Here is a 14,093-nt window from a genome sequence, read left to right as displayed (position 1 = left end):
TATTGTTGGATTAAACTGGTGATTGACTCTCCAATTCCCCGCCAGGATAGGAAGTGACTTCCCATCCAGTCCCATCACTTCCCTCATCCCTACCCATCAGTGCAGCCAGTGTAGCCAAATGCGTTTCAAGGGCCTCAGCCTTGAGATTCCTTGAGGACACAGAACATGACGTGTGCTGATTTGTAACTTATTGTAAGCCTTGAGTTACGTACAGTAATAACAGTGCGCATTAACCTAAAAAGCTTAATTTTGATTTTTGGGTTAAGTCATTGCTGTTTAAAAGTTTAGGTATTATGAATTCCAGCAATAGTGTGAAAAACAGCTTATCACAGAAAGCTTTGATATTGGTAATTAGGTGTTCTTAGCTGAGCCCTCCCTTTTTTTTTTTCTTCCAGAAACTTTGATTTTGAGGATGTTTTTGTGAGTATTCCCCAAGCAATTGCTCAGGTGTCCAGGGAAGCTGGAGTTGAAAAATTTATTCACATCTCACATCTGAATGCTGATATTAAAAGCTCTTCTAGATATCTGAGAAGCAAGGTGAGTAACAAGCTGATTTGGGAAGTGGTTCACAGAGCTGGAGTTTCCTGGCCCCTTTGAAACCTGAGTTAAGTGAGAAGGGTTTCTCATTGCTGTATCCAGGATTAAAAGGGGTTTCTAATTCTCCGTGCCAGAATGAGATTTTCACTTGCAAGGAGGTGTGTGTGTGTGTGTGTGTGTGTGTTGTGTTCTGACAGTTTGGTTCAGTGCCTTCTGTTTGCAGGGAACTATGCTGAGGGGCTTCAAAGGTGGATTGACCATATTATTACCTGCCCTCAAATGCACAGCTTCTCGGGGCGTAATAATTACACAGTAAAATCATGGGACGTAGAGTATGATTCCTGCCCAAAGGAGTCACACCTGTGTCACCTACCAAAGCTAAAGGACCATCTTTTTTTGTAAACCCCTGCACAGTCACGGGCTTAAGCCACTTCTGAAGCGGTGACGTGATGGCCAAGAACGACCAGAGTTCCTTGACGGTGGCTCCTGCTTTTGGGCCCCTGTGTTCTTTTATTGAGCAAATGTATTAAGTGTCTACTATGTACTGCGTATTGTATTAGGCACAGGGGATACAGTAGTGAATAAAGCACACATGGTCTTAGCCCGTATCTGGTTTCCAGTCCATTGAAGAAACAATTCCAGATGCACCAGATGTTGCAAAATAGCAAACTGTGCCATAGGAACCTGTAATGGGGGACAGAGGACGTCTGTCCATTAAGAGCATTTTGTTACTGTGTTACTGACATCAAAAAATCCGGTGTAAACTGGCCTACACAAAAGGGAATTCATAAGCCCACGTCTCTGAAAAACCCAGCAATAGGGAAACGTAGCCACGTTGATGTTAAGGTTCAGGCATCAGCTTTGGTCCTGTGATTCTTTCAGCTTTTTGTGTAAGCCTGGTTTTTCATGCTCACAAAACTGCCTGACAGCACATCCAGGCTTCACATTTTCATACTACACTGGGGACAGAGAGGGTGCACGCTGTGCCTGCCTCTGCCCTAGCATTCATAGAGGCGTCTGGAGTCATGACTGTTTGGAAGGGACGGGGTGGGGGAGTCAGTGGTGAGAAAGGGAAGAGGCAGTGATGTCTACCCCTTTGGCTTACACCACTGGCTGGATGGTGTACTGTTGAGTAAGGTGAGAAACACTTGGAAGGACTAGGCTTTAGGGCAGTGGCTCTGAGCCTTAGCTGCATGTTAGAATCACCAAGGGAACTTTGAAATATCCTGAAGCTCAGGCTGCACCCAGACCGATTAAAAAAGAATCTCCTGGGATAGAACGTGGGCATCGGTATTTTACGCTCCCTGGGTCATTCCAGTGTGCAGCAAAGATTGAAAAAGACTTATTTATGAACAATGGAAGAGGGTGATCCAGGTTTGGACTTGGGTTGCATTTCAGATACATGTCAATCATGCAGGTATTGGTGGTAAATGGACTTCATGATCCTGCGGTTTAGAAGAGAGGTCTGGGTTGGAGGTGTGAATCAGGGAGTCACCAGTGTTTGTTGTTAATTGAAGCAATGGGAGGGGGTAAGACGGCCTAGTGAGGACGTGTAGACTGAGAAGAGAACCTTGTACTGGGCCCAGCGGAATCCCAGTGGTTAGTATGGTCTGGTAGGCCAGGAGGCACCTGCAAAACACAAACCCAAAGACTGGGAGGGAGTGGACATGATGCGGTAGGAGGGAAACCAGGAGAGTGTGAGGTATGGAAGCCAAGGGAAGACGGTGCTGGGAGGAGGGAGTAGACTTAAGAATGCCACTGAGAAGCAAGTGAGAGCTCTGAAGTCCCCTTGGACGAGGACATGGAGGGCATCGGTGATCTTATCTAGAATTGTTTGAATGCAAGTGTCCGGGCAGAATCCAGAGTTACAGGTGAGTGAAGAGTGAGCAGGAGCTGAGGCAGTGGGGACAGTAGGGCAGACAGCCTTTTAAAGTGGTTTGGAAAGATGGAGGGGGGACAGATGGACAGGCAGCTGGAGGGTCGTGTGAAGTTGGAAAATTCTTTTCCTCTTAAGGTGGAAGATCTTTATTTAAAAGCATGTTTAACTAGTGGTAGGGATGTGCTGGTAAAGAGGGTGAGACTGAAGATAGAGAGTCAATTGGGCAGGTTCCTGAGAAAGTTCAAGGACGTGAGCTCTGAAGCGTTGGAGGCGGCACTGCGCCTGTTGTGTGGTAAGAAGGGAGGAGGAAGCGTTGGGTCATGCACCTGAGTCTGTGGACTTAGTGGTGGGAACTTGAGGTGGTTTTTTCTGTTGCTAAATCTTTGAATTAGAAGGCAATGCCATTTACTGGAAGGAAGAGGAAAATCAGGGAGAAATTTAAATAGGATAGAAAATGTTTGAAATTTTCATTTGGGAGAGTAAAGTGATTATAAGAAAACACTATTTTGGTGAAATGTTGAGGGCCCAGCTAAAACAGGTGACGTGAATTTACAGCTCTGGGCCACTTAGGGGTTACGTTGTGAGAAATGCATCCTTAGGCGGTGTCAGCGTTGTGTGGACATCACAGAGGCATGTACACACGCCCAGATGGTGTAGCCTGCTCATACGTAGGCTGTGTGCTACACACCTGTACAGCACGTTCCGTACAAAACAACGCGAGATTAAACGGAGCACAAGAGAAGTGGTGAAAGAGGCACATTAAACATGAGCTGTACAAGGCTGCTGCCAGTATAACGCGGCGTACTGTTTTATAGCAAACTTTTTTATAAGTAGAAAGAGTACATTCTAATATAACAATAAAAAGTATGGTATAGTAAGTGCATAAATCAGTTACAGTTGTTTATTATCATTAGCAAGTATAGACTGCGCATAGCTGTGTGCTGTACTTTTGTACACCTGGCAGCACAGTGGGTGTGTTTACACCAGCGTCACCACAGACACGTGAGGAATGCGTTGTGCTGTGACGTTAGGATGGCTATGATGTCACCAGGTGACAGGAATTTCTCAGCTCCACTATAAGCTCATGGGCCCAGCATGATATATGCGTCTGTCGTTGACCGAAACATTATGTGGAGCATGGCTGTATGGAGGCACTGATTAATGATTTTTATGTATTTCATTTCCTTCATCTCTGAAGGCAGCAGGGGGCATGGCTCAAAGAAGGAGGGTAATGACGTTCTTCCAGGGTTGGGATTTTTGCCTGGTGGGTGGAGGAAGGGACAAAGGGACAAGGTAGTTTACGTTATTGGTAAGAGAGTGATTGAAAAGTGGGACCAAGTTCCCACCACTAAATCTAACCTGAAACAAGGGAAGTTAGGAGGAGCTGGTGTAGAGGAGGCAGAAGGAGTGGACTAGAGTTCCTGAGAAGGTTCAGGAGCAGATGTCTCAGGAACAGAAACAAAGAACAAGCAGGCCGGAAGTACAGGAGATGCTTGAGAGTAGGCCGTCCTCGTTTAGTGTTTCAGAAGAAGGGCACTTTCAGTTGTCAGTATGGTCTGTGGCCTGACCGAGTTGAGAGCACCGAGTGGAGTGAAGAGGGCGTCCCTGGAGTTGAGGAGCTCAGGAAGCAGGTTCAAGGCCACTTGGACGAGATGTCACCCCAGGGGCGATGCAGGAGGAAAGGAAGGCTGAGCTAGGCGCCGACACCTGCGTTCCACCAGAGGGCTGCCTAGGCGCTGAGTAGATGATAACGAGTGAGGGGAGGAACGTGAAGGGCTCTACCCCCAGCCTCCTGTGGGTAGGTATGTCCTGCTGCAACTTCCATCATGCTAGGCTTCCTTTCTCAGGCAGGCTGCTAGGTTGTTGACACAAACCACACAGTCTGTAATTAGAAGGAAAAATGGAGGCTAGGAAAATTCTACCCTGATTTTCCTCCTTTTATGTAAGCTTCCCTAGAATAAATATGAGAACCAACTGAACAAGAGCTTGGGCATTTTTATGTGTGATTTGAAAAAAAAAGAAATTCTGTGTAACTGAGTTTTAAGAAGAGTATGATTACCTTAATCTGGAGGAACATATGACCTTTAAAATACAAGTAATGTCCTAACAGTAAAAAGAGTGGACGATTTCTTCACTCATCTCACACCTGTTTTGTTTGGTTGTTTGTTTAGGCTGTTGGAGAGAAAGAAGTGAGAAATGCATTTCCAGAAGCCATTATCATAAAGCCATCGGACATCTTTGGACGAGAGGATAGATTCCTCAATTACTTTGCAAGTGCGTGTTCTTTTTTAATGGTACAAAACAGGACAATGGCTAACCAGGCCGAAGCTAAGCACAAGCTGACAATATTCTCTAAGACAGAGGTTATACCTTTTCCCCCAGTTGCCTTTTTCTCCCCAAGGTCGTTATATTTGCCTAGTCAATCTGGTCCTTCTCAGGATCTTCATTACCGTATATCAAAAGAAGCAATGTAGATTCATGGAAAGAGCATGTCCTTGCAAGTCAGAGACCTGAGTTCAAGTTTAGCCCTGGGACTAACTAGCTCAGTGACTTTAGCAAGTCTCTGATCGGCAGCTTCCTCATCTGTTGAAATGGAGGTAATAATGTCTACCTCAAGAGTGGTATTTTTTAGAGCAGTTTTAGGTTTATAGAAAAATTAATGTCCTTTAACCCTCATCCTCCTCCCACAAGTTTCCTTTGTTATTACCATCTTGCATTAGTGTTCATTTGTTATAATTGATGAGCCGAAGTTGATACATTTTTAACTCAAGTCCAGAGTTTACATTAGGATTCATTGTTCATTCTGTGTATTTTGACTAATATGTTATGATGTATGCTTACCATTAGAATAGCATACAGAATAGTTTCACTCTCCTAAATTCCCCTGTACTCTACCCATTCATCCCTCCCTGTTTGCCCACCTGCCTCCCATCCCCACCCTAATACCTGGCAAACATGGATCTTTCTACTGTCTCCACAGTTTTGCGTTTTCCAGAATATCATATAGTAGGAATCATACACTTTGTAGCCTTTTTAGATTGCCTTCTTTAACTGAGCCATGGCACTTAAATTTCTTCCATTTCTTTTTAGTACTGGATAATATTCCATTGTATGGATGTACCACAGTTCATGTATCCAAGTTACATGTTTTTATCATGTGTTTCCCCCCCCATTGCTTATGTCCTTTCATATTCTATATTTCATTTTTAAAAACTGTGGTGAAAATATAATATGCAATATCAAATTTATCATCTGTGTATGGACTGAATTGTGTCCCCCCACAAATTCATTCCTTGAAGGCCTAACCCCTAATATGACTGAGTTTGGAGACAGGGCTTTTAGGGGGTAATTAAAGTTAAGTGAGCTCATAGGGTGGGACCCTAACCCAGTGGAATTGGTGGCCTTATAAGAAGAGGACGAGATCTCTCACTTTCCCTGTGCGGAAGTACTGAGGGAAGGCCCTGTGAGAACGTATTGGCTGCCTGCAAGCTAGGAAGAGCTCTCACCAGGAACCAAAACAGCTGACACCTTGATCTTGGACTTGCCAGTCTCCAGATCTGTGAGAAAATTAATTTCTCTGGTTTAAATTAGCCTTTCAGTCAGTTTGTTATGGCAGACTGAGACACCATCTGAACCGTTTCTAAGTGCAGTTCAGTACTATTATGTATATTCACATCGTAATGCGACCAGGCTCCAGAACTCTGTTCATCTTGCCAAACTGGAACTATGTGCATTAAGCAACTTTCCACTCCCTCTCCCTCCACTCCCTGGCAATCACCATTTTACTTTTCGTCTCTGAATTTGACTACTCTAGCTACCTCATATAAGTGGAATCACACAGTATTTGTTGTTTTGTGACTGCCTTAGTTCACTGAGCATAATATCCTCAAAGTTCATCCATGTTGTAGCATGTGACCGGATTTCCTTCCTTTTTAAGGCTGAATAATAATCCTCTGTATGTGTACACTTCACTTTGTTTATCTTCATCTGTCAGTGGACACTTGGGTTCCTTCCACCTTTTGGCTGTTGTGAATAATGCTTTTATGAACGTGGGTGTGCAAATCTCTCTTTGAGATCCTGCTTTCAGTTCTTTGGAGTATTATGTCCAGAGTGGGGTTGCTGGATTATATGACAGTTCTACTTTTAATTTTTTTGAGGACCTACCATACTGTTTTCCCTAGTGTCTATACCAGGTCACATTTCTATTAAGTGCACAGGTTTCCATTTATTTCTACGTCCTCGTCAGCACTTGTTATTTTCTTTTATAGTAATGTGAGGTAATCTGTCATGGTTTTGATTTGCATTTCCTTGTTGACTAGTGATGTTGAGTGTCTTTTCATGAGCTTGCTAGCCATTTGTATGTCTTATTTGCCAAAATGCCTATTCATGTCCTTTAGTTATTTTTTAATTGGGTTTATTATTATTGTTGAATTGTAGGAGCTCTCTCTATATTCTGGATAGTAACCCCCTATTAGATACAGGATTTGCAGATACTTTCTTTCATTACATAGGTTGTCTTTTCACTCCGTTAATTGCGTCCTTTGATGCACAGAGCTTTTAATTTTGTAATCCAATTTACCTAGTTTTACTCTGGTTGCCTGTGCTTTTGTTGTCATATCTCAGAAATCATTGCTAAATCCAATGTAATGAGACTTTTCCCTTATGTTTCTTTGTAAGGATTTTATAGTTTTAGCTCTTATGTTTAGGTCTTTGATCCATTTTGAGTTAATATTTGTATATGATGTAAGCTAAGGGTCCAACTTCATTCTTTTATATGTGAATATCCAGTTTTCCCAGCACTATTTGTTGAAAAGACTGTCATTTCCCCATTAATTGGTCTTGACACCTTGTCAAAAATTATTTGGCCGTATATGCAAGGATTATTTTTCTCTATTCTATTCCATTAATCTGTATGTCTGTCTTTATACCACTGTTTCAATCACTGTACACTGTTTTGATTACTGTAGCTTTATAATAAGTTTTGAAATCAGGAAGTGCAAAACCTCCAACTTTGTTTTTCTTTTTCAAGATTGTTTTGGCTATTCAGGGTTCTTTAAGATTCCTTATGAATTTTAGGATGGAGTTTTGATAGGGATTGCATTAAATCTGTAGATTGCTTTGGGTGACATTGACATTTTAACAGTATCATCTTCCAGTTTATGAACACAGGATGTCTTTCCATTTATTTGTGTCTTTTAAAATTTCTTTTGGCAATGTTTTATAGTTTTCAGTGTGCAGATCTTTAGCCAACTTGGTTAAGTTTATTCTTAAGTATTTTATTCTTTTTGATGCTCTTACAGTTTCTACTTTAGAACAAATTTTTTTGAAAAGTTTTTTTACCTTTGCATTTAATCCACTTGCGATTTGATTTGTTTTAGTTTATGGTGAGATCTGAGCCATTTTTCTGTTTTTCCCAAGTAGTAGAACAGTTGTCTCAGTACCATATTTTAAATAATATTTCCATTTTCCACATATTTGTCATACTGCATTTATCATATACTAAATGCCCATTTTACCAGCATCTTTTTCTGGGTTACCTATGTTTTATCGCTGATCTGTTGATTCCTATGTTCCTCCTTAAAATGGGGTGCAATTACCCCTATGTTCACTGCTGCACTATTTATAATAGCCATGATATGGAAGCAACCTAGGTGCCCATCGATCGATGACTGGATAAAGAAGATGTGGTACATTTATACAATGGCGTATTTCTCAGCCATAAAAAAAATGAAATCTTACCCTTTGCGACAGCATGGATGGACCTAAAGGATATTATGCTAAGTGAAATAAGTCAGAGAAAGACAAATACCATATGATCTCACTTATATGTGGAATCTAAAGAACAAACTAAACAAAACAGAAACAGACTTATAGATACAGAGAACAAACTGATGGGAGTGGTGTTGGGAGGCTGGGTGAAAAAGGTAAAGGGATTAAGAAGTACAAATTGTAGTTACAAAATAGTCATAGGGATGTAAAATACAACATAGGGAATATGGTCAATAACCTTGTAATAACTATGTACAATGCCAAGTGGGTACTAGGCTAGTCGGGGGGATCACTTCGTAAATTGTGTAAATGTCTAACCACTATGCTGTACACATGAAACTTTTATGAAATAATATTGAATGTGAACTGTAACTGAAAAATAAAAAAATGAGGTACAATTAGACTGCAGCCTTGGGAGTGGCCTTACATTTAGCCTTATAGAGTAGAAGATAAGTAGCCGAGCCATCTGACCTCTTTGCCTTTCTCTGTGCGTCCTTAAATATTTGGCCTTTTTACTTTCCATGTTTGTTGTCTTAAAACAAGGGCTGCTCATTAGCTTCCTGAGAGTCCGTTACATTGAATTCATTATTTCTGTTACGCAAAAGATTCTGCTAACCCGGAGTACCTGGAGGGTGGTGGGTCTTATAGCAGCACAGGCCTTCTAAGAAGAGTTCTCTTTCTTCTGCCAGATATGCGCTGGTTTGGTGGTGTACCTCTTGTTTCCTTGGGCAAGAAGACAGTGAAACAACCAGTATATGTAAGTACCCTGGATGAAGGGGCGTTAGCTGAATTCAGATTGAGATGATCAGTGTTCTAATTTTTATCCTAATACTGTAATTTTGTCATTTTCTTCTTTGTTTGCTTCAGCTGATTGCCTCTCAGTTTACTAAGAAGTACACGTGTTCTCTGGGTCTTTACTTGTTCATTCATTTAAGAAAAATGTGATGTGTGGAACCCTTAATGTGCTAGGCACACTACATGTCACTGGGGATATAGAAAGATTAACTAGACAGACACAAATTGCTGTTCTCAAGTTGGTCTCACTCAGAGGCAGGTCAGCAAAGCAATTATCATGCAATGTGATAAGTGCAGTTGAAGGGGAGAGGAGTTTAGGTAATTATATCGGAGGGACACCTAATCTATATAGGAGGGTCAGGGAGGGCCTCTCAGAGGAGATGACATCTAAGGTGACAGCTTAGAAATGACTGACAGTAACTGATGAAGGGGGTTAGGAAACGTAGTCCATGCAGAGGGAACAGTGTGCACAGGGGCCCAGAGGTGAGAGAACATGTTGGATTCCATATTATGTTGAACTAGGGTTTCTCAGCTGTGGCACTGTTGACACTTTGGGCCAGATAATTCTTGTTGTGGGGGCTTTTGGAGAATGGTTAGCTTTGTTCTTGGCCTCTTCCACTAGATGGCAGTGGCACCCCCCCAGTTGTGACAATTAAAACTGTCTGGAGGCATTTGCCAAATGTCCCCTGGGGGCCAAAATTACCCCCAGTTTAAAACCATCGGGTCTGCAACCATATAAAATTATTATTTTTGAAAGTCAACGTGGTAGAATATCGGCAACTCCATGTGGTTCAGCCTAATATTAATAGTTGTGATAGCATAGTGACAGAGTTCGGAGTGGTGAGGGATGCGATGGGCAAAGGCGAATCAGAAAGGCCCTGACAGCCGTCTGAACAGATGTGCGTCCTGACTAGAGGAAGTATTTAGGTGAACCTTCTAATGTGGAGATTCTTTGAGCTCTTGAGAAGTGGGTTCTTTACGAAGCTTTCTGAAAACAGACAATGCCGTTCCTTCAGTTTTATCATGGTGTGTGTGTGTGGTTTCCTTTCTTCTCTCTCTCCTTCCATCTTTTCCTCCTTTCCTCCCTTCTTCCCTCCCTTCTTCTGTCCCTCCTTCCCTTTCTTTCTTTCTTTCTCTGACTTTGTTTCTGTCTCTCTCAACAATTACTTAAACATGTGTTATAATTTCTTGTAGGTTGTGGATGTATCCAAAGGAATTGTTAATGCAATTAAGGAGCCAGATGCCACAGGGAAAACTTTTGCCTTTGTTGGGTAGGTGGCTAGAGTTTGACTTTAAAATTGTGCTACCTGTTAAAATGAAGGAATCATGATGCTTTACAATAATAGTGATTTCTAAACGTATCACTAACAGATTTATTCATTGCATTTTTATGGTGTCTTTCTTCCACTGTATTCATTCCAGAAACCGTACTCCCTTAGCCCTTAGGCCAGTGTGTCTCAAAGAGCTGTCCAAAGGCCACCACCATTATCAGAATCTACTGAATGCTTATCTTAAATCAGAATTTGAGGGAACCTAGGAATCTGCTCTAATAAATGGTTTTTCTGTCACCAAAGTCTGAGAGCCTCCACCCTAGACTATTACGTATACTTAGTCCAGTGACCCCAACGATAATTTTGTACTACTTCAGTGATGTTTTTAATATGTAAAAGAATATTATTATAAATTCTAAAACACAAAACAGTTTTAGGGAGTGAGTAGTGTTGCAAAATCAAATTAATTTTGGTAGAGTATCTTAATGCCCCAAAAGTTTGGAAACGACTAGTTTAGGGTACAGTTACTTATGTTATGCAAGACTGATCTTTTGTCTTATGCTCTCTTCATTGAAATATGCTTTCCAGAAAAATGGGACACAGTTCAGCTCTGTGTCTTACCTGAAATTGTCATATTATGTTGCATCTAGGTTTAAGATCTTTTGACTGAAGTAACTAAAACTAAAGAACTAAGACTCAGCCTACCAAATTCGGAAGTACCAAATCTGCCTAATAATTGGCCCAGAACCCTGTCATTCTATGAAGGAAACAAGTGAAACCTGATGAGGGGATCTGATTCAACAATTAAGGGATAGCCTAATTCCTGGAAATAATTTGCTTCTAGAGAAAAGACATTTTTATCTCTAAGCCAGATGGACAGAATTTATTTCCAGGATTATGAATCCATACATTGTTATATTTCACTATTATAAATTTAGTTTAGTAAAAAAACAAACAAACAAACAATTTTTTGGTGCAAATAACTGTATTGTGTTTCCATGTCAACTAGCTGCTACAAGATGTATGTCTCTCTTTGAGTTCCCAGTTCGGTACATTAGCATGCAATCTATTTTATTCACCAAAAAATGTGTTTAGCACAAGTTCCATAAAACACTAGACTCAGAAGACATCAGACTTTAGTCAAGAGGTTGTTAGACCAGGATTCCAAGGAATAAATGAACAGAAATGGCTTTACGAACGTTGTTTGCTTAGTACTCCATGGGAATGGCTCTGGGATGAGTTAGCCATTTTCTTCTTTCATTTTGCCCAGCCACTCCAGTCTCTTTGCTAGGCTCCTCTGACTCATACTTGTTTGGCACGGTGATGGGACAAGTAATGCCAGACATGGCAGTGTAGGCATTTTTCCCAGTGAAATTATAAAAATGCATCTACACTTCTCTTTTTGTCTCTTCAGCTCCAGGGGAAAACTTTGCTTGTTTCCCCAACACTTGGAGGCTAAGGCAGAGGCATAAGACCTTAATTTTCCTTCTAGTTTTTTCGTAGTTGTTTAATTATATGGTGTTGGTCCATTCTGTTTATCACTCATTCATTAAATACCTATTGATACACACACACAAGCACACACATACACTCTCACACACTCATGCACACACACACACTTGGACACGCACGCACACACACACAGTCACACTTACACTCACGCACACACACACACTCTTACACACTCATGCACACACAAAATGAAAACTAGTAATAAACAAGTTCAGCAAGGTCACAAGGTATAAGACCAACATGTATAACTCAATTTCTATAGGTTAGCAAATGAACAATCTGAAAATAAATTTAAGAAAATAATTTTATTCAAAGCTGAAAAAGAATAAATTACTTGGTATAAATTTAACAAGAGGAGTACAAGACCTGTACGCTGAAAATTATAAAACATTGCCAAAGGACATTAAGGAAGATCAAAATAAGTGTAAAGACATCTCACATTCATGGAGTCAATATTGTTAAAATGGCAAATTTCCACAAATTGATCTATCTATTCAACTTAATCCAATAAATAGGGTTTTTTGCAGAAATTGACAAATTGGTTCTTAACTTATAGAGATATGCAAAAGACCCACAATAACTGAAACCATTTTGACAAAGAAGAATAAAGTTGTAGCAATTAAGCTTTAGAGCTTCAAAACTTACCCTAAAGCTACAGTGATCAAATGTGGTACTGTCCTAGAATACACATGTAGATCAGTGAAAGAGACTTGATAATCCAGAAATAAACCTTTATGTTTATGGACAGTTGGTTTTTGACAAAGGTGCCGTAACACTTCAAAGGGGAAAATACAGTCTTTTCAACAAATGCTACTGGAATATCCACGTGTAAAAAGATGAACGTTGATTCTTACTTTATACAATACATGAAAAAAAATAATCAGCCCAAAATAAATCAGAGGCCTAAATGTAAGTGTTAGAACTCTAAAACTTTTGAAAGAAAAATAAAAAACCTTCTAGACCTTGGGTTAGGCAAAGATTTTTCAGCTATGACAAAAACATACTCCATAAAAGAAAAAAAATGGATTAATTAGGCTTCATCAAAAGTAAAGACTTCTATGCTTCAAAAGACGCCCTTAAGAAAACGATAAAAAGACAAGTAAGGAGATCATCAGCTAAAAGGCAGGGTAGGGTGGATCAGAGAGGTATATGGAAAATCCGAGGACAAAGAAGAAGATAGGAAATACTCTCTGAGAGAACAGGAAAAGAGCCCTCCTCGGGGAGAACAGTAGGATTGCAAGGCAAGACTGAATTCTCCATTTGAAGGTAGTGATCAGAAATAAAAGGTGAAGCCAATTAGCCCAATTGTACTTTCTCTACAACTTTGTCATGCTAGGGGTTCAGGTAGATACTTGGATTAACCACAGAAGGGGTTTTGTGCTAGGATAGCGGAGAGAAAGCTGGGGGATGAGGTTTTGCTGAGGATACTTGCAAAGGAATGACCATGAAATCTAAGCAGGGAAGGACACAGGCTTCGGTGAGCAGGGGCCCTAAAACCAGTCTTTGAGTCACACTTAATGAAACAAAGTGCTTTAGAACAGCTGAAGAGCAAGTGTACTACATATAATTACAGAGATTACCCGTGCTACTAGTATTACTTGTCACCATACAGATTGCAGGTTGTCCTTTGGCAGAGCATGTATTACATGCCCTGCAGTGACCTTTACACATCCTTCTGAAACTTGAAGGAAGCTATTTGAGGGCTTTGTCTGATATTTCCCCTAGCTGATATTTTCATCTTTCTTTCTTTCTTTCTTTCTATTTTTTTTTGCAAAAATGTTAGCCTGATGAGGTTCTCACTAAATTATTTTCGTTTAGTTCTCAGCTATTACAGGCTTTCTGAGGCAAAAGGGATTAGGAAAGTGGGTGAAGAGATATTAAAATGTATTATAAGCAGTAATAATTATTAAAGCTAGGCTATTCAGGTACAAAATTATTCAGATCAATGGCATAGAATGGAAAGTCCAGAAACAGTCTCAAATATATATGTAAGAATATAGTATATGATTAAGGGTGACATTTCAAAATAGGGGGAAAAGGTAGATTATTCAGTAAACAGTGTTACATCCTTATCTTAAAACAATACAAAGATATATTGTAGCAGGAACTTATGGATTAAAAAAAGCAGCTTAAAAGCATTAGTAAAAATATGTGGAAAGTTTTGTCATTGGTGACTGTAGAGGGATTTTCTAAATATAAAACCAAACCATAAAGTAAAAGAAATTAGTGGTTTTGATTAAGTGAAATGTTTAAACTTTTGTATGCCACAAAACACCTAAACATTAAAAGGTGAAATACAAACAATAAAAGATGTTTCCAACATATCATTA

General features: G+C 40.2%; 1 protein-coding gene across 2 annotated transcripts in view; it reads left to right on the top strand.

The window, feature by feature from the left end:
• Positions 1 to 14,093, top strand: part of LOC109439568 (NADH dehydrogenase [ubiquinone] 1 alpha subcomplex subunit 9, mitochondrial) — a 31,440-nt gene that overhangs the window by 11,658 nt on the left and 5,689 nt on the right. For both annotated transcript variants that reach the window (XM_074325259.2, XM_074325260.2), the window contains exons 5-8: positions 396 to 537; positions 4,588 to 4,690; positions 8,875 to 8,942; positions 10,175 to 10,251. In XM_074325259.2, coding sequence (XP_074181360.2) covers positions 396 to 537; positions 4,588 to 4,690; positions 8,875 to 8,942; positions 10,175 to 10,251 — 390 coding nt within the window. The remainder of the gene's footprint in view (positions 1 to 395; positions 538 to 4,587; positions 4,691 to 8,874; positions 8,943 to 10,174; positions 10,252 to 14,093) is intronic.

Source organism: Rhinolophus sinicus, chromosome 1 (assembly GCF_057876585.1).
Source record: "Rhinolophus sinicus isolate RSI-liver-muscle chromosome 1, RSI-T2T, whole genome shotgun sequence".
In the NCBI taxonomy this organism is placed as follows: domain Eukaryota; kingdom Metazoa; phylum Chordata; class Mammalia; order Chiroptera; family Rhinolophidae; genus Rhinolophus; species Rhinolophus sinicus.
This window is presented reverse-complemented; position numbering and strand designations above follow the sequence as displayed.